This window comes from Chanodichthys erythropterus, chromosome 12 (assembly GCF_024489055.1).
Source record: "Chanodichthys erythropterus isolate Z2021 chromosome 12, ASM2448905v1, whole genome shotgun sequence".
In the NCBI taxonomy this organism is placed as follows: domain Eukaryota; kingdom Metazoa; phylum Chordata; class Actinopteri; order Cypriniformes; family Xenocyprididae; genus Chanodichthys; species Chanodichthys erythropterus.
In genome coordinates this window covers 21090818-21117909 of record NC_090232.1, presented here as the reverse complement: position 1 = coordinate 21117909, position 27092 = coordinate 21090818, and the positions used below count along the sequence as shown (strand labels likewise).

The 27092-nt window shown below is 35.9% G+C and overlaps 2 protein-coding genes across 4 annotated transcripts in view; both read right to left on the bottom strand.

Annotated features, from left to right (window-relative positions):
* The window catches only part of tmem131l (transmembrane 131 like), a 55366-nt gene extending 54026 nt beyond the window's left edge, over positions 1–1340 (bottom strand). For all 3 annotated transcript variants that reach the window (XM_067402835.1, XM_067402836.1, XM_067402837.1), the window contains exons 1-2: positions 1165–1340; positions 415–485 (exon numbers count right to left, since the gene is read on the bottom strand). In XM_067402835.1, coding sequence (XP_067258936.1) covers positions 415–485; positions 1165–1273 — 180 coding nt within the window. In that variant the 5' untranslated portion in view covers positions 1274–1340. The remainder of the gene's footprint in view (positions 1–414; positions 486–1164) is intronic.
* Positions 1341–2249: 909 nt separating this feature from the next.
* On the bottom strand, positions 2250–26570 carry mnd1 (meiotic nuclear divisions 1 homolog (S. cerevisiae)). The gene is made up of 8 exons (XM_067404571.1): positions 26457–26570; positions 25412–25477; positions 24611–24668; positions 19745–19893; positions 19077–19151; positions 18870–18984; positions 6887–6931; positions 2250–2990 (listed from the first exon to the last, which is right to left on the bottom strand). The coding sequence occupies exons 1-8, from the start codon at positions 26457–26459 to the stop codon at positions 2884–2886; spliced, it is 618 nt and encodes a 205-aa protein (XP_067260672.1). The 5' UTR covers positions 26460–26570; the 3' UTR covers positions 2250–2883.
* Between the last annotated feature and the right edge of the window lie 522 nt (positions 26571–27092).

Genomic DNA, 27092 nt, shown 5'->3' with positions numbered 1-27092 from the left:
ATTATAATTCACATTATAGATTTCTTAATATATATGTTGCTTGGAATTAATGCTTGTTTGTTATAGACGAAAACATGAGACCGTGTAAAAATTAAACTATTCTGTTCTTTCAGGATCCCAGAGTCCTTAAAGAAAGATGCCTCCCTGTTCCCGCCTCCACATGGAAACGCATTTCACCAACCTAAATAAACAATCTCCCTGTCCATGCAAGCACTGCAAAAATCAATACTAAATCACACTGAAATATTCAAATGAAAGAATAAAGTTATTTATATGGTTTACCACCTTTGCGAATGTAACAACAGCACACTGCACCATGTCTCGCACGTGCTCTCGGCTCACAATGAAGTGAAGTTGCACTGTAATAAAAACGTCCAGCTTATGACGTCATGTTTTTTTAACCAGCTCACATACCTGCGATGGCATGAAGAAGTCTGCGTCCTCAGCCTGCCAAACTTCAACCACGCTGGACATCTGAGTCAGAGCTTCAAAAAGAAAGAATGACAAACATATAGAACATCAAGCGAGCAGAACAACAACAAACACCAGGCCAATTATTGTCGCTAAAATAACAAAATACAGGAAATCCGAAAATGACACTGGTGCTGGTCTTATCATGCGTTATCTAATATGATTGGTTTGCAGTAGTTGAACAGTATGAACTGGCGTGGATGACAAAGGCGTGCAATTCAACGGACAAGCTATTTTAGTCCAGAGCTCACACCATGACAACAATCCACATACATGCAGCTGGAAACACATTTAAATGTGCAGTAATGCCGTTCTTAGCTTGCGTTTTTTGTTGCGAACGTCGGATATACGCTTAGTTCCCATAGACTGCACTGAATAACAGCTGTATGAAGCTATATGAGCTTTGTAGCATTAACACAGGAAATCGAACAAAACCAATAACTGGCCAAAAAATGCTTAAGCCGTGTTTATTCCTATTTGAATCAAAAGATAAATCCTTATGCAGATAGATAGATAGACGATTGAAACCCCAAATAAAATAGACCAGATTTCGGGTAAATATTGTGCCCTTTTAGCATAACGAGTGAGTGCACTTGAATACTTGTCAAATCAGCCCTCGGCAGTTCCTCCGACATTTTCACACTCGCGTTGCTTTCGTGAACTAACTCAATTAGACGAATCTGTCTCCCTCACCTTGAAACTGAGCTCCTCCGTGTTGAATGTACGGCAATAACAGCTGTAGGAGTCGCAGAAGGACATTAATCCATGTTTTTCTGTGCGTGAAGTCCCTTTGGCTCGCCATGCTGGCTGTGCTGAGCTCCCTGGCTTCACTTCTTTCTCTTTCTCTCACACCCTCCCTCCTTTCTCAGCAGTACCTATCTGAGTGTGAGTGTCGCCCACTACAGCCAGACAAGCCATCTACACCGTGAGCGACGCAACAATCTACAGCAAAACTGCTGCAAGCGTGCGATGCATTGTTTTGTCGCGTCGTTATCAGTGTAGATGGAGAGAGACGGTACACTTAAACAGTTCAGATCAGATGCCATATTTCTATAATTTTCACAAATGAATGGAAGGATATTAACCCTTGAGAGTTACTATATTTTGGCCACTGGAAAAAAATATTGACAAAAATATTACATATTACACATTTACTTATTTCCGCCACATAAATAAACATTCTTTGGTAAAATTATGAATTAAGTTTTTTAATGTATTTTTGAACCATTCCATATAAAGAAGAGCATAGAAATATATAAATGCACAAAGTAGCATCACTGGTGCAGAGCTATACTAAATACCAATTATTCAAAATGATCTTTATAGGTTTTGGTTTGTGTAAACTGCTGTTTAAATGTTCTCGTTTATGGATTAATAAAACCTGTTTTAATTATAAATTTAAATATCAAATTTATTTAACTAACCTATTAATTACTCAACAATGCTTTTTATGGACCTTGTTTTTGTAAAATTGTTATATAGTAATTAATACAACTTATTTTAAATTATTACTTATTCAAGAAGTACCCATAAACTGTACCTCAGAAATGAACACAAACATGAATTATTTTCAAACTTAGAAACTAATGGTGTGAGTATTATATATATATATATATATATATATATATATATATATATATATATATATATATATATATATATACAGACATATATATATACATAAACACACATATTGTATGTATGTAAGTTTTGCAATTATAATGTTGCAAATTGACATTTCAGTCAAAAAATAAGCAGTATTATTTGGCAGGAAAAGATGCTTTATTACAAAATGTGCCTGATAACTACATTTATTAACCATTGGCCATTTTTCATATTTACAAGATACAAACATTAGCACTGTGAAAACTGGCCACTAATGAAACAAAAATGCAAAAAAAAAATAAATAAAAAAAATTAAAGCATCTGAAGTGACATGAACATAAACAATTTTACCTTCCTTTAAACTTACTCAAACCTGTGATTATTTTCCTTGAATGTGCACCTCAATTAATTATCCTATGCACCATCTGTGAAGCTCAGATTCTCTATCAACAGGTGTCCAAACAGTCAGTTTGGTTATAGGGTGCATCTCTGAGCAGCCAAGGGTTAACACAACACCTTCTCCGCTTACACACCGGGAGCATTTTCACCATCGTTTATCCTTTTATGCTGACAAATCAATCTTGAAGTTTGCCTTGGACTAGACAAGGTTCAAATTTCAAGGGTGGGGCAACCCTGAGAATTTACACCACACTCTTCACAATGTATTTAGCTCACAGCTTTGTCTCGAACATGCAGAACTGAGAAACAAAAAGTAAAACAAACTGATGTAAGAGAATAAATCTTATTGATTGCGCAGTGTTGAACAGATCAAACAATCACAAGATCCAAAAGGCTGTGAATGTTTGGTCAATTAATATAGTCAAAGTCCTCTGGTATTCCAAAAGCTTTGTCCAAGCGGTTGTTCTCGAACCCAAACTTCTTCTTTGCCCAGGATTTGATTGCAAAAACATTATCTGGAAAAGAATAAATATGAAACATGACACACATATACGACACAAAAACCAGTTCAGATGAAATATTAAAACTGAATTATGAATTTCAAAAGAACCCTTTTCACAGACTGTAATAACACATTTCCACAGTAATCAACATTAGAAATCTAGTAAAGTTTTTCATATTTAAATTTTTAGAAAATTTAATATACATTTTTAACATTATACTTTGTGTTATACAGTATTACTTTGGCAGTAAATGACAAAAAAAAATGAATTAACGCTGCTGAGAGGGTGTTTTTATTACAACAGCTGAGGGAGTGATATCTTTCTCTCTTCTGACTGCTGTAATCAATCTCAAGATATTTTTTCCCTCTTTTGGAAAGTCATGGAAATGCTATCATGGAGTTTTCCTTTTGCTATTGGAGCAATTGGGAATACAAAAATGATATTTGCTGCCGTCTCCCATTTACCACTACAAAAGACTACACAACTATGATGGCTTCCGCTTTTGAGAACTCCAGAAATGTGAAAAGGGTCCACTGTGCAAATAGCAAGACAGTTAAGTGTAATTACACATTTGAAGAGAACAGGCAATGCTTTTGCTGTTTAATACAGAGATTTTACATTTCAATAAGATACCATAGTATTTTTAATGTAAAGGAAAATTAAGTTAAATTGAAAAAGTATGTTATTTTATTAAAATAAATAGTACTTTAAAAAAATGTGAAATTTGTCATATGATTAGCCTATTTATAAATGTGGTTTTATTCTACATGAAGCAGGTCACCTCAACGGTCTGCCATTTTGAGATCACATGACCATGCAAATACTAGCCCTTCACAATATTTGATGAGTTTTTTATGTGAATAAAAGCCTAAATTAAATAAGTTCATCTTGTAATATAAAGTGTCCCTTCAGAAGACTTTTATTAAACCACTCAATTCATATGGATTACATTGTCTTTATGAATTTTTTGAAGCTTGAAAGTTTTGGTGAAATGGACTTTCAGTGTGGGGGCATTTGGTTTTTAAATATGAATGAAAGCCTTTTGGATTTGAAATGACATGAGGGTGAGTAAATCATAACAGAATAAAAATTTTTTGGAGTTATCCTTTTAACACAAGAGTTGGGAGCATAGGCACTGATCGTGTGGGTGCTCGAGCCCCCGAGATATTCTCCATTCATTTAACCAAAAAAAAAAAAAAAAAAAAATCGATTGCACCTTTCAGGCACAATCGGCTGACAGCGGCGTCTTTAAGCGTGACATTTACAAACGCTGAAAACCGGTGGATGGAAGACGCCGTGATCGGAGCTGTGTCGTGGGTTTTGTGATAACGGATATAGAATGTACATGCATCATTTACGTGACTGAAAGAGCAAAAAGTGGGGCTAAGTGACGAAATCTCCTATGACAACTTTCAGTATTACATATCATCAAGGCTGAGAAAAGAATACAACCCTGCAGACAACAGGTAAATGCCGTTATCACTGTTTTCCATGTTCGTGAAATAAATATGTTAACACTGCTTTTTAAAATTGCTGGGTGTTTGACATGCGCTTGACCAATCAATGTATACTCACGTCACTGATAGTTCCTACCCAGCTAACAGAATTTTGTTATAGGATCTTTCTCTAAATATTCAGTGTTGGTTCTGGGAACGTAAAAAACATCCAGTATTCTTTACGTTACAGGAACGTTTTAATATGTTCCTCAAATGTTCTTTTAACTTAATTTTGATCTAAAATTCAACATTCTAGGAATGTTGATTTATAACATTTCCTTAATGTTAGTAGAATGTTATTTAAAGGTTAGTATGATGTTCCTGAAACATTCTTTCAATCATTCAAACACCTGCTGTGAACAAGCACTGAAAGAAAGAGAAATGAGAACACAAACTACAACTTTCTTCAGCACCAGCCTTAGATGAACTGAATATAAAATACATTAAATATCTGAAGATCTGATTAAACAACTCCACAAACAGCATTACCAGCTTCACTTATTACTAACCAGACTGACTTTATTTCTGTCACACATCTACAGAAGCTCTTATTGAGAATTAACATAAGTTTAGATGTTTCGTTTGAGGTCACCATCATGGAGATTGGTGGTTGCTTTGTTGAGCTCTTGACCCCTGACTATTGTAAAGTGATAAAATGCGAACTTTTAAATGTGATAAAAATCATTTTTAACACTGAACTGATTTATGTTGGATTGTCCAAAACTATTTAGAAGTTAAAAATGACACTCAGACATAAGCACTCATCATACAAACCTCAACAATGGTGACAATAAAAAGCTGCGTTATTTATTCATGCCACAATGCATGCTGGGAACCATGAATGTGTTTTGTATGCTGGCATGAAGTGTGTCACCATTGTTGTGTTTCATATGCTGAATGTTGATGTCTGAGTGTATAAATGACACAAAACAATGTTTTAAACAAAAAGTTAACAACGACAGTGTTGCAAATTATATTTTTCACATTGGTTGAGTTCAATACAGTATATCAATTTCTTAAATGAGCAATTACAGTACAAAAAGGCAGTTGTTTAAACCACTTTAAGGCAGTCATTTGTCTGTTATTAAAACAGACATGTTGATCTTCTTTGTCAATGCAGAAATGTTTTCTCAAAAATCCTGCGATTGCTGATAAAGAAACAATTCTATAAAAGTCAAGGGTCAAGAGCTCAACTAAAGCAATCACCAACCTCCATGATTGTGACCTCAAACGAAACATCTAAACTTCTGTTAATTATCAGTAAGAAAAAACTGGATGTTTTTTACGTTCCTAGAACCAACACTGAATATTTAGAGAACGATCTTATAACAAAATTCTGTTAGCTGGGTATAGTGCTGGTTTAGACTTCATACTCTGAAGTAAGAGCTAATTTAGTTCCTCCAAAAGGAGTTCCTGGAACTAAAATCGTTCCTAGTTCCTGCGGTGTGAACTCTGCAAAATCCGGGTACTTCGGCCAATAGCTCTAGGAACTATGAAAAGGTTCCTCCAGCGTGAAAGGCCCTAATGTGTGGACGTGAAGACTTTTGAAGTTGCTCTCACTATTTGAAAGGCTCATAATTCAGCTAAATCATATATTGCATTAAATCTACTGACATTATCAGGTTTGTTTAATGGAAATCATCATAAATATATACGAAAATAAATCATCTCCACATGCAAACCATTCTGCCTATGAGATCACTCAGTAATATAGTAAAACCTGCATGTGTTTGTGCTTCCCTAGTGTATAGTGTATGTTGTGTTTGACTCTTGGCTGAAATCTGATCTATTTAATGTAAACAGACCATTAAACCCTTCCCATTTAGCATGTCTGCCGTTTTCCCAAACATGCCTGCACCAAAAGTTTTCATACACTGCTCATCTGAGACCACTTTTGTAGTTACGTTTGCAGAGTGCATAAAGGAATTTCCATCCTGAAGTTAAGTGGTGTGCATGTCTGTGTCTGGTGCATTCCAGAAAAATCATGCCTGGGAATAACCAAGGGTTTGTACAGCACAGCCTGAGTCAGGAGTTATAAAAACATGCAAGTTAATTTTACTCGAACAAGACTGGAACTTTGGGCCATGGTATCAAAGTCAACAACACTTCTGGATCAAACCAATATTTGAGAACGACCAACTGTGATCACCTTCACAATCATTTCATGTACAGACAGACAAGATGGTCATATTTCAAAAGACTGGACAGGATATTTTATTTAATTGGACAAAGGACAGGCTGAGACAACTATATGTGCTAGAATAATAAATAATGTATGTGCAGATCTAGGGCTGGCCTGATCTTGGACTGATCTGACAAAACTGGATTGTCAGGATTGTCTGTGGCCTACATTTCAGAACCTTCTGTGGATGTATCACATGACTTGAGGTGTGAGGCATGCAAATGACTTACCCGTCCACCTAGACACTGCCTCTTTTGCTGTAATATTGGCCTTACCTAAAAAAAAAGATGAATATGTTAGCAAGGCCATACTTTTCAGGTTACATACGGAAACACATGACTTCTGATTAGCATGTAACTTCACTTGCATTTCCATAATTTTTTGCAGAAGTTCTGATATTACATTTATGTAGTATATATGCCTGTGTGAGTAATAATATTTTTTTTCTAGATATTTTTAATTAGTACTAAATTATCAACACTATTTTTTCATCTTTATTATTGTTGGTGAAATAAAAAAACACTTAAACAGATGCGTTTGTCACTAAATTCTTTGACATTAACAACATCTTTTTATTTGCTAGATGCTGTTGGTGTCTTGTTAAAACTCCAACTTTGCAGATCCTACATGTGATTTGTGAAACTGAACGACTCAAAGTCCAGCAGATGGTTGTACATCACACTAGATAGTCTCTCTTCCATAGAGTCCATAGATTTTCTTCTAAGACAGTTAGCAGACCCACTTTGATATGTAATCCATCATGCTGAATGTGCTGCCCAGACCACTTCAATTTCAGAGCTAGATTAACAAATGCTCAAAACCCATTCCAAGGCTTTGGAACAAATCCAATCTGGAAAAAGGCAGATCAATCTGCAGTCTTAATGCCTTGTGTTCTCCCTGTGCATACTGACTTGACAGGAGCAGATGCACAACACTGCAGAGCCACACGGCAATAGAACAGGTCAGATGGTGAATAGAAATAAATATAAGGGCTTAAATAAATATCTCCAAAGTCACAACATTGGGGATAGAATAAACCTTTTCCATCATCAAGAACACAAGGGTTGGGAACTGAAAACAAGAACTCAGAAAGAATCAGCTTCATTCTTAAAAAAAATAACACTGTAATCGACTGACGCATTAAAAAGTTCTGGAATGTGAATTATACGCTATAATATAATGCGCTGATGTTTCCTGCACTACTATTCAGCTGAACTGCAACACTGCTACTAAATATAAAGCAGGAAACATAGCAAATTAATCTAGTGAATCTAAATCAGAGCACAACAGTCCTATTCCTAAAGTAATGACTCTTATGTTTTATGTTTATTTTACTGAATCAAAACCATACAGCAGTCCAGTCCAGTCAGATTCATAAAATTGTTTCAGGATTTATAATCTAAATATCATTCAGATATTTATTAGCACATCCACGCAAGTGTGATGACAGCGTTGCCATGTTCAGCACCCCAGAATTAATCAGGGTTAAGTTTAGAGCTCAAGGTACAATCTCAACCGCCCTCCTGTACTGACTCAACATCCCCTGGGTGTCCCAACTGGGACTTAATACGAGTAACCTTTTGATAACTGACATGGAGCCCTCACTCACTAAAGAGGAGAAAAAAATAAAGCCTTCAAGATAAATTAAGTTGCCCTTGAATACAATGGACTGTGAAATCTCTTTTCCAATGCGGCAATGATTAATACATAATCTAAACCCTGACAGGATGATCAGCACTTATATCACCCTGAAGAAGTTTAGAAAAAAGTTTGCTAAATATTACGATTGTGGCCTGAAATCAAAACCTCGATTAATTGAACATTTTACCTCGATTATGATTAATGAACGATTATTTATTTTATTTTTTTTGCCCTCATAGTTCACTGACAAGGTTTGTACTGTAAATATGATTGACAATTAAAGGTGGGATATTTTTTTTTTCCTTTTGAAAGAGTGATCTGACATAACAGCTCACTTTCAGCATTATTTTATGTATGGTTTGTAACATTCCTTACAGATTTCTGCTCATTGTAAATCAGATAAAGATAAAATGAGTACAGCACCAGTACGAGTAATTGTGTGTGTGAATCAGTCATACAAAATTAATTGTGAAGCTGTGGGTTGTAAATAGTTCCTTCAAAAGTAGAAAAATATATTCTATAATAAGTTTTGAGTTTCTAAGCTACTTTAGTGATAAATCACAGGACAGCACTGACAATTAGTTTCTGCGTTCCTCTCTGTGTACACGATCTCACAGCTACTGTTTGTATGTGTGTTTGTGCCACAATGCAGCTGCGCGAGCACGGTAGCTGAGTGACGTTATCAAGTACGCTGCTGTTCCATTTGCAGAATCACCGGACTTGTGTTCTCCTGTCCACCGGAGTCCGTTCTCCTGAGTCGAACTTGCCAAGTCCTAAATACCAAGGATGCAAGTCCGAACTTCGCGAACTTGGTTTTGAGAACCACCTTATTTGTCATTGAATCATTCACTCAAATGATTCGTTCAAAAATGCTGATTCATCCAGTGTTGAAAGTCTTTATGAGTGAGTCATTGAATCATTCATTCAAACAGACATAATTGCCCATTCAAATTAAATATTTTTAAATAGACTACAGCAATTAACATATAAAAAAAAATTATATATATATATATATATATATATATATATATATATATATATATATATATATATATATATATATATTATATTATATTATATTATATACATATATATACACACACACACACACACATATATATTTTAGCATCTTGCAGTTGATGGGGGCACGAAGCTCCCGTTCCACCACATCCCAAAGATGCTCTATTGGGTTGAGATCTGGTGACTGTGGGGGCCATTTTAGTACAGTGAACTCATTGTCATGTTCAAGAAAACAATTTGAAATGATTCAAGCTTTGTGACATGGTGCATTATCCTGCTGGAAGTATACAGAGGATGGGTACATGGTGGTCATAAAGGGATGGACATGGTCAGAAACAATGCTCAGGTAGGCTGTGGCATTTAAACGATGCCCAATTGGCACTAAGGGGCCTAAAGTGTGCCAAGAAATCATCCCCCACACCATTACACCACCACCACCAGCCTGCACAATGGTAACAAGGCATGATGGATCCATGTTCTAATTCTGTTTACGCCAAATTCTGACTCTACCATCTGAATGTCTCAACAGAAATCGAGACTCATCAGACCAGGAAACATTTTCAACTGTCCAATTTTGGTGAGCTCGTGCAAATTGTAGCCTCTTTTTCCTATTTGTAGTGGAGATGAGTGGTACCCGGTGGGGTCTTCTGCTGTTGTAGCCAATCCGCCTCAAGGTTGTGAGTGTTGTGGCTTCACACATGCTTTGCTGCATACCTTGGTTGTAACGAGTGGTTATTTCAGTCAAAGTTGCTCTTCTATCAGCTTGAATCAGTCGGCTCATTCTCCTCTGACCTCTAGCATCAACAAGGCATTTTCGCCCACAGGACTGACGCATACTGGATGTTTTTCCCTTTTCACACCATTCTTTGTAAACCCTAGAAATGGTTGTGCGTGAAAATCCCAGTAACTGAACACATTGTGAAATGTGCTCAGTTTAAAATGTTTAAAACATTTTAAACAAGGAAATATAACGATTTGGCATGAAACATTGATGGAGCAGAGAATAGGTTCAGTACACAGCAAAATGGCATGACAAACTCTTTTTTTTTTTAAAAATTTGACGTTTAATGCATTTTGTCTAATGCATATATATATATATATATATATATATATATATATATATATATATATATATATATATATATATATATATATATATATAGGCTGTTTTAAAATTTTGCTCTTTGTACATCATGATATCTTATGCATGTTAGGCCTATATGAACAGAAAAATGACTATTTAAAAGTATTGTTGTTAAATACTGTAGACATCATGAAACTGCGGTTCTGAACTGTGGTGCTGCGGGTCTGCAGCTGGATACTATTGGATGAGATTAGCTCGCGCCGCGCTGCCCATTGGGTGGCGCTAGAAAACTCGTCTGCGCTGCGCTGACGAGTCGGTCGCGCGGCTCAGTCCATTGATCCGCGCAGATGACATGTCAGCGCGGCGCGAGCTTTGTAACACCCCGCTGCCTCGTACCACTTTTGGTGTGTTTGGCTTCCCATAATCTAACATTGCGGTTCTTTGAAGCGAGGGAGTTTGTTTTTGCTCAGTCTTCAAAATGAGTGCTTTAAACTCTAACACTTTTGATGGCCTGGATGAGCCAGTGAGACCTACACCTGGGGGCTGGAGTCCGGAGCGCCAACTCGGCTCGGTTCCCGAGATAGGTTCGTTTGAATATAAGGGTGTCTCGGCTCACCTCGCCTCGTCTCGTATGTGCGTGTGTACGCAAGTGTGTGACATCATATCAGGCGATCAACCCGTTCAGTAAACTGTTTAAAACATATAGTTACCTGATCAATACTGAGATTCTAGATGATTTTATATAAAAAGGCTAAGAAGAGGCGCTCAACTCACGGCTGCTTTATAAGAGGCTTGCCTCGCCTCGCCTCGTGTCTGTGTGTGTGTGTGTGTGTGTGTGTGTGTGTGTGTGTGTGTGTGTGTGTGTGTGCACGCGCGCAAGTGTGTGACATTGTATCAGGCGATCAAACAGTTCACTAAACTGTTTAAAACATACAGTCACCCTTTCAATACTGGGATTCTAGATGTTTTTATATAAAAAGGCTAAAAAAAAGGATGGATTTGTAGCGTTTTGAAACAAACAAAAAAAAATTTGAATTTATAAATCAACAAAATTGTTGTTTCACTTAACAATCATTGTTTAACATGTTCAGACTGAGCCAACAGACCATTTTATCAGGATAAATTGAATATTATAAAAAAAATGTATAGGTCTAGGTAAAAAAATGTCATTTTCATGAAAACTGTTAAAATAGATTTATAGGGTTTTGGAAAAGAGCTCTTCATATATATATATATATATATATATATATATATATATATATATATATATATATATATATATATATATATATATATATATATATATATAGATTTCCCAGACATGCATTGCCTTTGACAAAAATCATTATTTATAAATATTTGGCCCCTGAATGCTGTAACTGTACTGTGCTCTGAAATAAGATGGATGTAATTTTCTGGGAGATAATGGCTCACCCCCAAGGTGTTATAAAACACACCCTATTTTATTTGTCTGTCATGTGAACAATTCTGCTTACCAGCAAACTTTCTATAGCAACACAAAAAAGCAAGTTGAGACAAGCTATGACTGAATTCATTAAAAAGGACCAACCTTTAAAGTGTACAGCCACATTAACCATGACTAACACACCAAGAAACAAAAGAAATGTCCTTTCGATGTTGCTAGCACTAGTACATGTACTCTAAATGGAGATCATTAACATACACTGTATAAACACAAATGTTTTGTCTGTTGCCTCATATGTGTGAGATATGTTCTCTGTGCTCTTCTGTTAAACATATTTCAGAAAATCGCACCTTGGAGAGATGCAATAGTTCAGACTGTCTATAAGCCAATTCTAAATGTGATTAAAATACAGACATAACAACAAATCCCCAGAGGCAAAGAAAGCAATGGGTATTTCAGCAGGGACTACTGACATTTTCACAACATTTAAACTGGAGGGGTTGTTAGCAAGACTGCAGGGATGGGGTGATGAACGCAGTGGATGATGTAAAGAGAGGTTACAAATGATATTTTCTCTCAAGAGACGTGAGTCATTATCTCCACCAGCGCCTGCGAGAGATGATTATTCACGACTGTCTGAAGCGGATCACAGAATATTAAGATCTGGATTTGGTTGGAAATGCGCAATAAGTCAGGAATATCATAACAAGACATTGAACAGTTGTGTAGAACTTTAGCTGTGTTTAGGCCTTTTTTTTTTAGACCTGCACAAATAAAATTAATACCACATGTCCATACAGAACAAGACCACATAATCTCAAAATAAATCATGCATCTCAGATTCTTTTAGTTAAACAGGCTGTGACACATTCAACAAGAACTTAATACTGCTTTTCAGCAAAACAAGTTTTAAAATACTCAAGACATGTTTTATTCAGTATATTCAGCATACTGAAATTGGTTTATGTTCCATTTACATCAATACAAATAGAGATCAACATATTGGATTTTGCTGAGACACTAATAATGTGTTTAAAGAAAGGCAAAGAGATTGTGTTAATACTAAATAAATATATATTGAATGCGTTAAATTATGTTTTTAGCCTTTCCATCCTGTGAGTCTCAAGAAGTCTCAAGAGTTTATGTTGACTTAAATGCCAGATTCAGCTTTTTGTGTAACAAAATTACTAATAATATCTAGAAAAAAAAAAGACTGTAGGCATAATGTGGAACTGTGAATTATAAAGAAGCCCAAACACACGTCTTATTGAGTCTTATTGTAAAATGTCTATGCTTTACTACTTCCAGTTTCTCATTCAAGATGAGGGAGATAAAATATGCAATCTTCTTCGACATATTACAATATAAAAACCATAAAGTAAACATTGTCAGAATTCAGCAACAGTATATCATAAACAATCACACGGCATAAATCATGATATTCATTGATTGCGAACTGCTCTAAAATCAGCAGCCTGTAGAACGTGCAACAGTTTCGCATTTTCACTGTGAAATTCAATCACATTTAAGTCTAATAATGACATTAGGTTATACCATGATTTAAAAATGATAATTAAGACTTTTGTTTATACCATTTAAAGGCACAATATGCAAGTTTCACTGCTAGAGGTCGCTTAATCCAAACAATAACAAAGGCTTAGCTTGATGACACTTTGAATGGGCACTGAATCATGAGAGTTGTCATCTTCACCTCCACAGCCGATGGAAAGCATTTTTACAGGGTTTCTACAGGTTACATTAAATCTAATTTAATGCTTTTTTAATGGCTTTTTAATGTAATATATATATAAAAAATGTCACTTAATGTCAATAGACTAAGTCATACGGCAATTAGAATATTCATTATTTATATCATTAAGTTGCATTCTGCCAAGTGTCAGCCCTTTACATTTGTTTGCTTCTCTGCTGCTACCTCTTTGTGTTCACATAATGTATTTTAATACAGCAAAATTTCCAATAAAATTGTTTCATCTATATATTTTTCTGTTTTGTTGTCAGACAATATGAAATGGTGTCTGAAATGTGGCCCATTAAGACTACATACAGGGCTCGACATTAAGCCTTGTCATGTGCTTGTCCTTCAGACAAATAAATCAGTCATTCACTTGTCTGAGTAAAACAGTTGCTTGTCTGGAAAAATTAGGATTTTGTTTTATTTTTTGGTGTAAATATACATTTATTCTGAAGCAATATCCTTTCAGAATATAGCTGTTGTGCTATTTACACTGAGGGCATTTTTTTTTACCTTTACAAGGGGCGATTTCCCCTCACCCAATCCTGTATGAATCATGTAAAATGTATGATTCATCTTCTATTTTTAAATTCTTAAATTTGCTCATTAAAATTCAATTAGAATAAGGCATTAGGGCTGTTACCAATCAAATTCAATCATTTACAATAAAAAATTACAACTGCATTAAATAATGTTATGGGATTGTTTTAAATATTTTTTGATTAATATTCAAATAATGTTTGGGGGAAAGTGATACTTTTAAAAATGAAACTAAACCACCAGTAGGTGGCGGCAAGTAACAGTGAGTCACTGAGTCATTCATTTAAACAACTCGTTCCAATGGCTGATTCATTCAAGAATGAGGCAGTTGTTTATGAATGAGTCATTGCCTGCATCTTAGTGTGCATTCTATACATCCTAAATAGTCAGTAACATTAGTATTTAGGGCGGATAGTTTGCACATTGTCATTCGGATGCTTGACTCAACTGATTCATTCAAAACGCTGAATCATTCAGTAGGCTAATGAAAACAAGGCTGCGCGAGCAACCTTGTAACCGTCAGTCCATTTGTACAGACTATTATTATCCACTATCGATCACCACTTACACTAAATGTAATCAAACCTGTCATTCTTGCGTTTTGGTGATTCCCAAGTTTTTTACTGACGATTTAATCAGGCTCCTTGTTCGACCGGGCAAGTAAAATTCTCTTCCACTTCTTTCACTTTCTCTGCCCCTTCAAAAAATCCACTTATCCCGGACTAACTGACAAGTGTGTTAGTGTCTAGTTCTGACATATTATAATCCTGTTTTGTAATTGAAACGTTGTCTGACAAAATCACCATACACATAAGATAAAGACATTTGCTGTGATTTTGGCTATACATGTAAAATGACCACTCAGGTTAGAAGCAATAGTATCTATTTTATTTGTTCTCTGACATCCTCAACTGAACGCGCTGATCCTCTCAGTCACTCACTGAACAGAACAGACTCATACCCCCTTTCCACCAGCACGAACCAGGTGCTAGTTCAGAGCTAGTGCTAGTGCGCAGTTGAACCCACTCTAGTTCGGAGTTGGTTCAACTGACGAGCCTTCTAAGAACCAGTTTGCCTTTCCACAGGCTAGAGAGCCACCACAGAGCCAGGTCTTGCGTCACTGTATACGTCTCATATTTCACAGCAAAGCTAGTGCTGTAGTGCCAAACACAAATACATCAGGCTCGTTTGAGATGCATCGGCTTCTCGAAAAGTAATTGCCGCATGACATCAAAGCTCCGCGAGAATGATCCAAAAGTACAAGGAGTCGTATGCTCCACAAACGCTCCTGCGGATCCGCGGCACGCGGCGAATCGGTCCGCGCTGCTCCGATGCATCTCGAACAAGCCTTCTATCAACAATCGTGGATGTTTCACTACTGTTGATGCCCATGGCTTTGCGAACCTACATCGGCATCCAAACACGGCTCGCCGTAATTTTTATAGACGGAGATTACAATCGAGCTGTTATTAGCTCGATTAGCTGCTATTTCAAAAACGGCGGTCACAAGTTTCTTGTTGGTCATGGTAACCCCAGCCCCTGGCACAAGCGGTTCTTACTTCTAGCCCAGCAATGTTTTGGTGCTACTTACGTACCACTTCTTCTGGTTCGGAGCTGATGCTTTGTGTGTCAAAAGACAAAGAACTGATTTGAAACTAGGCTCTGGCTCCGAACCAGCACTCAACCCTGTTTTATTATGCTTTTATGCCACAGTCGGCCGCTGGTGCTCCTTTCATTTTGTTGTATATTAAAGTTATGTTTAACATTTGCAAGTTCCCACCTCCTTCCCTGAATTTGAACTTTGTTACATTTATGTCTGATCACTTAAATTCACATTATTTTATTTCATTCTAATAAAACAACAAGTGCTGAATTATTACTCATTCAGTAGTTTATTTAACAAATTAAAATTGTGGGGTAACGCAGCGCTGCTTAACTTGGTCAAAACAATTATACTAAAAATATGTTTTTGTGTACTGAAAGTTATAACGTTATGTAAAAGTTATTTAAGTTATGTCAAGTTATGTTACCAACTTTACTCTCTGCAGAGAACTTTACTCGGTGGCTGCTATGAGACACTTGTTGCACACTGCAGTAAGCTAGATCGATTATCATATCAGTTAAAGCTGGATGACTTGTGTTTGTCACTTGACAAAATAGTGTTGTCTCTGAGGCATGGTAAAAACATGTTACTTGCAGTAAATCAAGAAAACAATAGATTTAAACAATAAGACTAACCGTTTTGAGCTGTACAACGCTTAGTTTTCTGTCAACAAAGGTATCCAAACAGTTTCTCACCTGTCTAATAAAATGCATAATATATTAGTGTTTTTGTTTCCATGGTTTCTATGGAAGTAAAACCAAAAATTGAGGTCATTGACAGGTGATGCATTAACACGGCCATTATACTCAGCCGCGGCTCGTCTGTATGGGCATGGGCAAATTTCCCATGTAAATCTGTGGTGAAAAATGGAACTGCAGCACGCTCTGAGAGCCATCGGGCTGATTTCCAACTGCCCCACTTATTTTCAAGTTACCTTGCATAAACCTCGCTCCAGACCAAGAAGATATCAGTCCGCTTCAGCTATGTGGGCATTAGGTCAGTAATTAGGCATGTGTGTCCTATGTGGAGTAGAGTATCAAATTAATGAAAGTATAAACCTTTTAGTTTAAACATGCTCATGTGAATAGCCTTATATACAGTAGCTCTGTTGTGTTTGTTTTATGTTTGTTATGAGAAAAGACATGACTTTGTTTTCCTCACTGTAACTCCTACACAACTTGCAATATTCTAAAACAACATTCGGAGGTAATAAATAGGCCTACTGACTAAGACAATTCTAAGATGGCATTCTATGCATTTATCGTGTGCATTAAAGTCTGTCATTCATTAGAGCATCAACCTAAAATATATGCAAGATAATAATGCAAGGACATTAGAATAAATAATGCAAGGACATTAGAATTCTGCCAAGAGTGTCTGATGTGTTCAGCGATTATAAAGCTTACAAAATGTTTATCATAAATTTCTCTGGATTTAAGCAAAATATATAATATTGTTTCAGTGGTTTTTGGATATTTTAATCCAAAAATTTTACATATTGTGCCTTTAAAGTATTTAAAAAAAATTGACAACATTGAATTTGATAAAACTCAATTTAAGACATTTTAAGACTTTGTAAGGACCGACAAGAACACTAGTTGTGACATAATCAGTTGGTTTTACATGTGTGCATTGATAAACTGCCAGCTGCTGAATACAACATGCTGTACAACAACAAAATGATGTTGATTAGTGCAGATAACTAGGGAGCTTAGAATTGTTAGTGGTGCATTTAAAGAGAGACACAATTCTCAAATAATTGAGCAAATGGAGAGCATTTTTAACTTCACCTATGGGAAGTTTAGTCTCTTAAATCATCTCCTTTCAAGCACCGTCACTACAGTCATCAAAACATCACTTGTGTACAAAATTTACCACCTTCAACAGTAAATTTCAAGAAAATCACTGTCAGACTTCAGACTTGCTTTAAGCAATGTTCCCATTTTTATGCAGAATTATGCAGTCTGTAGCTGATTCTTTATGAAGTGTAAGGGCTCAGGAAAAGCCTCAGGGTTCCCACACTTTGAACAATGAATTTCCATAATTTTTCCATTACTCTTCCTGTCACTTGTGAGATTATAGAGTAATACTTTAGAATTTCACATATCTAGAACATTTATGTTGACTATACAAATTTCCATGATTTTTTCAGAACTAGACATTTTACATTTACAAACTATTAAATTTAAATTAAATTTTAAATATTTAATCCACAATTCAATCAACCATCTTTGCATACTGGCAGACTCTCATCACAGAGTGCAAATATACAGAGTTATTTGGAGTAGGGCTGGGCGATATATCGAATGCTTTTGTCACGCGCATTTCGTCAGTAAAGTCGGTTCCCTGATTACCGCTAAATCGCCATCACCTGCTTTCAAATGGAGCGGCATTTAATAGACAGAACCGTAGATCACTGACAAGCTACACAATATCGCGCTCGTTATCACAGATGAATCGCCTTCGATAATGAACGCAATATTGCGTAGATTGTCAGTGAATTACGGTTCTGTCTATTAAATGCCGCTCCATTTGAAAGCAGGTGATGGCGATTTAGCGGTAATCAGGGAACCGACTTTACTGGCGAAATGCGCGTGACAATCGCATGCGATATATCGCCCAGCCCTAATTTGGAGATGGATTGAGTTGGCAGGGCTCCACTGGTGCTACCAACTTTCTCAGTTGGTCACACCAGCACATAATTTGGTCGCACTTTTTTTTTTTTTTGCTACAACATGGGATTAATCAGTGCATGCTGATGAATAGTTGTCTTAATCTGCATACCCTAGTTTTGCACTGATGTAAAAAGACTGGCAGTCCAACCTCATGTTGGCAAAATGTTTTAATCTTTTAACTATCAAAAAAAACAAAAAAAACAAAAACAAAATCGGTCAAAAACAGAATGTTCTGACTTTATCTTTGTGAAATTATATGCTACACACACAAAAAAAGCATGAAAAAAAAAAAAAAAAATGCACAAATGCTACCATATCAAATTTTTACTCTCACATTCTCAAAAAATGTTTGCAGTCTGGAACCCTGGGTTGTCATGATTTATTTCAATTAACAAAAATGTTAAATGAAAAAACTGCTGATTTCTTAGAATTTAATCCATGCTTAATATTCAGGATAGAAATATTACTCACGAATCTCCTCCACCACCTCTGGATCACATTCTTTGTACTTCTCCAATTCAACCTTCAGCTGATCTCTCTGACTTTTCAATGCTGTGAGCTCCTTCAAGAGATCCTCTCTCTCATCCTAAGCACACACAAAATCAGTAGTCAGACACAGCCCACAAACATTACACTTGTATAGTAATCTAGTTCAAAGAGACAGAGAGATGAACGCACATTAACTTCACGTCCCACTTTGGCTTTGTCAACTGCTTGCTGAAGGGCTTTTTTACGCTGATTTCCCTCTTCATGCTACTCAGACAAAAAAAAAAAAAAAAAAAAGTTAAATCAATACATTACACTTCTGCAAAAACTTCTGCATGATAATAATGCATACACTGTAAAAATGTTTTACATTTTCTACAGAAAAAAAAGCTACAGTAAAAACCTGTAAATTGGTTGAATTAAGTTGCCTTAATATGGTGAAAAACTATGGTAACACTTTACAATATGGTTCATTAGTTAACATTAGAAAAGTTAATTTGCAAAAACAGATAACTCTGTTTTTGTTCATTCTCATTAATCAAGTTTTTTATTGTGCATTCCGAGTAATATCAATCAAACTGCAGTTGGCTTATTTTTATTAAGATAACTCAAATAAATACAGGTAACTTACAAAATTAAAGTTCATTCAAAGTATGTTTTTTTATATATGTATTAAAATTTTGTTTTTTTGGCAAAAGCAGATTACTCCACATTTCATGTTTCAGAGTTGAACAAAACCAAGTAATTGCTTTGTAATTGTATTTAAAATACTCAAACACACATGCACATACACGCACACGCACACTCACACACTAACAGATGGGCTAGGGCTGTCAGATATCAGAAAGAGATGCTCTTACTTGTATCTCCAGTTCCTCCAATCTGCGTTTACGTGTATGCAAGGCTTTACTGGGGAACGCCCAGTAATAGTTGGAGGTGCCCACCCTCTCGGTGTCGACCATGTTGTCATCCACCAGACTCTGCAACACCTCTTTCACCGACATTGGGGCTGAAGAAAAACATTTAAAAAATTCTCCAGTAACAATTGTGCCCCTGAACAGCTCAATGTGAGAGAGAACTGTCACTTGCCCTTTCAGGCCAGTGCTGCATTGCCACTGAAAGTTTGAGACACTTTGACTGATCTTGTATGTGCAATTTTAAGCTTTGCTAACATTAGCATTTGGTTTTTTGTAGTTTTCTCTACATCATGGCAAAATTGCAAAATCTGCTAATTTGTCACCAAGATAACATGGCTAACATGGATGAAGCTTTGTCAAATTCAGTTGTTTTGCATCATATAACTGTATAACAACACAATAAAGCTGTATAATTTCTTATATACAGTAGGGCTGCACAATTAATTGAATTTCTAATCGCAATAGTGATTACGGATGCCACAATACCGTAATCTTTCAAAGGCACGATTGCAAAAAAAATATATATATACACTTACATTATTTTGCATGCTTAAGAGGTGTGTTTAGAGATTATTCTACTCACCCTTCAACCACTGAACAGTAAAAGGACATTTAAAAGTGTAAAAGCATTAACAAACTACTACAACAGACCACAAATAACTCCAGATTATTTCCACACCAATATTACGGACATGTTAAATATCACTGCAGTAAAACATGTCTGTATTATGTAACATGTTACCTTAATCAGAAATGGAATCATTAACTGGAACATTGAGGGATAATATCTTATTTCCATCATTTGACAGACAATAAATTTAGCATTTACCTAGAAACATTCCAGTAAAACACTGCTAAAAAGTATAAGAAGTGAAAGGGAGAGACAATTACATTTTAAGTTATCCGTGTGAAAACAAACTTGGAAAGAGACGTGAAGATTTGGGGAGAAAAACAAGTGATACTTAGTGCACTGGAGTAAATTATTATTGGGATATATCGTAAATTAAATCGGGAGAGCAGACCAAAAATGCGCAGTATATGTTTTCCTTTTTATAAAAGTGGAATACAAAGGGGAAAAAAAAGAAAATAATGAAGAGAAAAAGAATGCAGCGACTGAAAAGAGCTTTCCATAGATATTTTTGTGAAAAATAGCCTGAAAATAGAATATGAAAGAAACTGATGGATAAGGATTATTTGTAGCACAACCTTAAGATTTAAAATGATTTATTTCAGTCTTTTGGAGTAGAACTTCTCCAAATCGGAAGAGCCTCCCATAATCTAAAACGCAATAGACTCGTTAGGAAAAAGGTGGATACCCCCTGTGATTTTTTTTAAAAAGGGGAAAAAGGTGTATACCCCCTGTAATTTTTAAAGGGAACCCCTGGTGTTAAAGGTTTAGTTCACTTTCAAATTAAATTTTCCTGATAATTTACCCCCATGTCATCCAAGATGTCCATGTCCTTCTCTCTTCAGTCGAAAAGAAATTAAGGTTTTTGATGAAAACATTCCAGGATTATTCTCCTTATATATAGTAGACTTCAATGGCCTCCAAACGGTTGAAGGTCAAATTAAAGTTTCAGTGCAGCTTCAAAGCGTTCTACACGATTCCAGACAAGAAATAAGGGTCTTATCTAGAGAAACCACTCATTTTCTAAAAAAAAATAAAATTTTATACAATTTATCCATAAATGCTCATCTTGAACTAGCTCTCTTCTTCTTTATTAGAATTCTGGCAGTGTAGACACTAGTGTAGTGTATAACTGCCCTCCACAGATCAAAGTTTGAACTAATTGTTATATACTTGCACTAGAGTATTGTACAGGTGCTGGTCATATAATTAGAATATCATCAAAAAGTTGATTTATTTCACTAATTCCATTCAAAAAGTGAAACTTGTTTATTATATTCATTCATTACACTCAGACTGATATATTTCAAATGTTTATTTCTTTTCATTTCCATGATTATAACTGACAACTAAGGAAAATCCCAAATGCAGTATCTCAGAAAATTAGAATATTACTAAAGACCAATACAACGAAAGGATTTTTAGAAATCCTGGCCAACTGAAAAGTATAAACATGAAAAGTATGAGCATGTACAGCACACAATACTTAGTTGGGGCTCCTTTTGCCTGAATTACTGCAGCAATGCGGCGTGGCATGGAGTCGATCAGTCTGTGCCACTGCTCAGGTGTTATGAGAGCCCAGGTTGCTCTGATAGTGGCCTTCAGCTCTTCTGCATTGTTGGGTCTGGCATATCGCATCTTCCTCTTCACAATACCCCATAGAATTTCTATGGGGTTAAGGTCAGGCGAGTTTGCTGGCCAATTAAGAACAGGGATACCATGGTCCTTAAACTAGGTACTGGTAGATTTGGCACTGTGTGCAGGTGCCAAGTCCTATTGGAAAATGAAATCTGCATCTCCATAAAGTTGGTCAGCAGCAGGAAGCATGAAGTGCTCTAAAACTTCCTGGTATACGGCTGCGTTGACCTTGGACCTCAGAAAACACAGTGGACCAACACCAGCAGATGACATGGCACCCCAAACCATCACTGACTGTGGAAACTTTACACTGGACCTCAAGCAACATGGATTGTTTGCCTCTCCTCTCTTCCTCCAGACTCTGGGACCCTGATTTCCAAAGGAAATGCAAAGTTTACTTTCATCAGAGAACATAACTTTGGACCACTCAGCAGCAGTCCAGTCCTTTTTGTCTTTAGACGCTTCTGACACTGTCTGTTGTTCAAGAGTGGCTTGACACAAAGAATGCGACAGCTGAAACCCATGTCTTGCATACGTCTGTGCGTAGTGGTTCTTGAAGCACTGACTCCAGCTGCAGTCCACTCTTTGTGAATCTCTCCCACATTTTTGAATGGGTTTTGTTTCACAATCCTCTTCAGGGTGCGGTTATCCCTATTGCTTGTACACTTTTTTCTACCACATCTTTTCCTTCCCTTCACCTCTCTATTAATGTGCTTGGACACAGAGCTCTGTGAACAGCCGGCCTCTTTTGCAATGACCTTTTGTGTCTTGCCCTCCTTGTGCAAGGTGTCAATGGTTGTCTTTTGGACAACTGTCAAGTCAGCAGTCTTCCCCATGATTGTGTAGCCTACAGAACTAGATTGAGAGACCATTTAAAGGCCTTTGCACGTGTTTTGAGTTAATAAGCTGATTAGAGTGTGGCACCAGGTGTCTTCAATATTGAACCTTTTCACAATATTCTAATTTTCTGAGATACTGAATTCATCAAAATTAAAAGAAATAAACATCTGAAATATATCAGTCTGTGTGTAATGAATTAATATAATATACAAGTTTCACTTTTTGAATGGAATTAGTGAAATAAATCAACTTTTTGATGATATTCTAATTATATGAAAAGCACCTGTATATGAGAATTTAGTTCAAACTTTGACCTGTGGAGGGCAGTAATACACTTAGTGTTTACACTGCTGGAATTCAAATAGAGAAGAAGAAGAGAGCTAGTTTAAGATGAGCATTTATGGTTAAAATGTATACAATTTTTAATTTTATTTTTAGAAAATGAGTGATGGTTTCTCTACATAACTGACATATTTCTCGTCTGGGATCATGTAGAATGCTTTGAAGCTGCAATGAAACTGTAATTTTGACCTTCAACCGTCTGGAGGCCATTGAAGTCTACTATATGGAGAAAAATCCTGGAATGTTTTCATCAAAAACCTTAATTTCTTTTCGACTGAAGAAAGAAAGACATGAACATCTTGGATGACATGGGGGTGAGTTTATTATCAGGAAATTTTCATTTGAAAGTGAACTAATCCTTTAAGATTTGTTTGGATTAATATAATGTAAATTATGTCTCTTACTGAAATATGTAGTAGAAAACCACAAAAGATTTAATTTGTGAAGGTTATCATAAGTCATGTAAGAATCATAAACTTTTGTTGGATACAGAGCTTATTTTCTGCAATAATTCAAAAGCCAATGGAAAAAGAAAAAAAAACAGGGTTATGCTAAACTTCTGGGTTGGCCTGAAAAAAATGTGCCATTACTGCAACAGTCTACTACTTTCTATGTTCTACGATGTCAATTTCTGTTTGCAAAAACAAGAAATGAATGAATTGTGCCATAAATGGCAACATTATAAACATTATCAGTCACAAAATTGTCTGTGATTTCTCTTTAAAAAAAGCATTTTTTGTTGTTGTAAACTCCAAATGTAGCTTACCCTGAAAGAAATATTTAATGGCAAATACACTGAAGGATAGTGGACAGGTTGTTGGTTCATTAATCATTTACTTACAAAAGTAGTTTATTCAGCACAATGAAGCCTGTCCTCCACTGAAATCCATTTAAAAAGTCTCCCTGTCTCTATGCCAATGTCCCGCTGCACCATTTTTTAGCTAACCCTGGATGCTCACTTTAAAGTGGCTCTGGTATGTATGTGCTGATTAACAATCATTTTCTTTTTTAAAACAATTTTCCAGTTTATTTTTATTATTATCATTTATTTTAAGAATATATTCAAGGACATTTCAGCATCATCACAAAATATTTCTAAATCTCTATGGCAGAACTTTTCCTGAATTTCAGGTCAACTGGCCTGCCTTCCTGGGCATTTCTACAACTAGGTTAGTCACATTGGCGCCTCCTGTGGAAATCCTCTGCTTTCAATCCAAATCAAACAGGCAAGGATCAGTTTTCTGATGATTACCATTACATACGTTCTAAATAAATCTGCAGGGTCATTTAGAGCTCCCTCTATCTGTGACATCAGTGTCAGTAACATATACTAAAAATTATTACAGGTTGATAAAACTTACTGATTCCTTTGGATTTGGGGGCGATTTTTTCTAAATCTTTCAGCTGAAACACATCTTTCTGGAAGAGAGAAAAATAATCTTAAAGGGTTAGTTCACCCAAAAATGAAAATTCTGTCATTTATTACTCACCCTCATGCCACTCCACACCCGTAAGTTCTTCGTTAATCTTCAGAACAAAAATTAAGATATTTTAGTTGAAATCCAATGGCCCCGTGAGGCCTCCATAGGGAGCAATGACATTTCCTCTCTCAAGATCCATAAAGGTACTTAAAACATGATGGCCGATTTCAAAACACTGCTTCAGGAAGCTTCGGAGCATAATGAATCATAGTGTTGAATCAGCGTTTCGGAGCGCCAAAGTCACATGATCGACACAGAAGATTCATAAAACTCCAAAGCTTCCTGAAGCAGTGTTTTGAAATCGGCCATCACTAAATAAGTCGTTATTTTGTTTTTGTTTTTTTGGCGCACCAAAAATATTTTTGTCACTTTATAATATTAATATTGAACCACTGTACTCACATGAACCGATTAATGGATCTTGAGAGGAAATCTCATTGCTGGCTTTGGAGGCCTCACAGAGCCATCGGATTTCAACAAAAATATCTTAAATTGTGATCCGAAGATTAACGAAGGTCTTACAGGTGTAGAACGGCATGAGGGTAAGTAATAAATGACATTATTTTCATTTTTGGGTGAACCATTAGAGAACTGTGTCAGACTCAGACATGGTCACAATTAAACATTTAGAATCTTAATGAATTCATATTCAAACGAGAATGTGAAATTATGCGTACTTACGGTTTCAAAAAATATTTCCATCATACGACTTCTTTTCTCTTCCAAGCTAAGTCCTTTCTTCTTAGACTGTGGATTATAAAAGCCTTTGTATCAATAAGGTGAACACAGTTATGCATTTTTCTGTATTAAATAAATAACATAAAAATAATTCAGCTGTCATTACTGAATAGCTGTGCTGTTTTTATTTGTTATTAACCCTTTCAGTATCATATCTTTGAGAAAAAAATTAAACGTTTCTGTCGTTCATGAGTGGAACTAGCAGTGGAAATACATACTCATTCCTGCAAACTGATTCTTTCAGACTGTTTGTTTCAAAGACCTGGTTAAAAAACTGATTTATCTCAAAGCAGCTCTTACATCTTTAAGGTTACTATGTGTTCAGCACCATTTGTTTAACTGTAACCAAAACTTAACATTTTTAGGGGGGCCTTTATTATCTGATTTTCAGTTTTCATAAGCATGAGTGTTAAAAAAGAGATTGCAAAAGTTCTTTTTCTTTTTTTTTTTTAATTAACCTCAACCTGCTGTCAGAACATAGAAATGTTTCTGTTCAAGAAACATATTTATTATTCAATATAGGATCTGAAGTTGTTTATTGGGGCAGTGTGAGACAATATCATAATTTTGATTAAATCAAATTAAATAGTTTCATTACTGAGCATCCTAGCCAACTGAATGCTCAGTCATCATCATATTTGCTTTAGTGGCTTCGTATTAGAATATAAGAAATCACAAGAACATGAATTAATAATGTTATAAACTTCCAACAGCATTAACATTCGTCAAAAAAACGAATCCAACAAACTTAACTTTGCTGCAACTACCCAAAGACAACGCTGTATTTTGGCTGTCATACAAACATTTTGACAAATGTATTCACAGATCAAAGACGTAACTATTAGGGTGTCATAGATATCAACACAATCTAGAATTAATTATTCGACCTGTTTAACACATCTATGCAAACCTTAGTGCAGTTTATTCATATAAGCGACTTTCTCTAAACAATAATACAATTATTAAATGCAATAATTTAAGTTCTTACCATGTTTGACACTTCCACAGCTCGAGTTTGGCGCGAGAAGCGAAGGAAAACTGCGCGTGCGTTTTGCTAGTGTGCAGAACTGCGCATGCGCTGCAGAACATTTCTGCTCTTAGGACATGGGTGGTAGATTCGCAAACAGGATGCTGTATTTTAGAATAGTGCTGAAAATATTATCCATTTAGTTATACCTAACTAAATTTTCTCTTATTCAGTTAATAACTGCGTTGCAATGACTTTATGTTTGTGTCATGCACCAACGACATCAGGTTTTATAATTCAAGAGTGTAGTAAGAGTACTGGTACTACTAGTAAGAGTAGTATCACTGGAAAAGTCAGACGTCCCAAAGTACTTATATTTTGCTTCTCTTTGTTTTCAAGATTTCCCAGGAGGTTGAGCAGACCCTGATACCTCCCATCTTCATCAAGTATTTAATTGCAGCACAATATTGTTTAATTATTATTATTATTACTGAATCACACAATGGTGACAAGCTTGATCCCCCCTGAATGACATCAAAACATGATGTTGTGGCAGTAGCGGCCTCACAACAGAAGGGGCTTCCGTCCCTCCACCTGCCGCACACCCTGTTTAGGGTTTAGAAAGGTACATAACTTATTTTAACATTTTGTAATAAT

Excerpts from the sequence above, each read along its gene's own strand:
- mnd1 (XM_067404571.1), bottom strand. Across the intron at positions 24,669-25,411 it reads TGGAAATATTTTTTGAAACC|AAAGATGTGTTTCAGCTGAA; the intron begins GTAAGTACGCAT and ends TCTCTCTTCCAG. Across the intron at positions 18,985-19,076 it reads AAGTGGGACGTGAAGTTAAT|GATGAGAGAGAGGATCTCTT; the intron begins GTGCGTTCATCT and ends GTGTGTGCTTAG.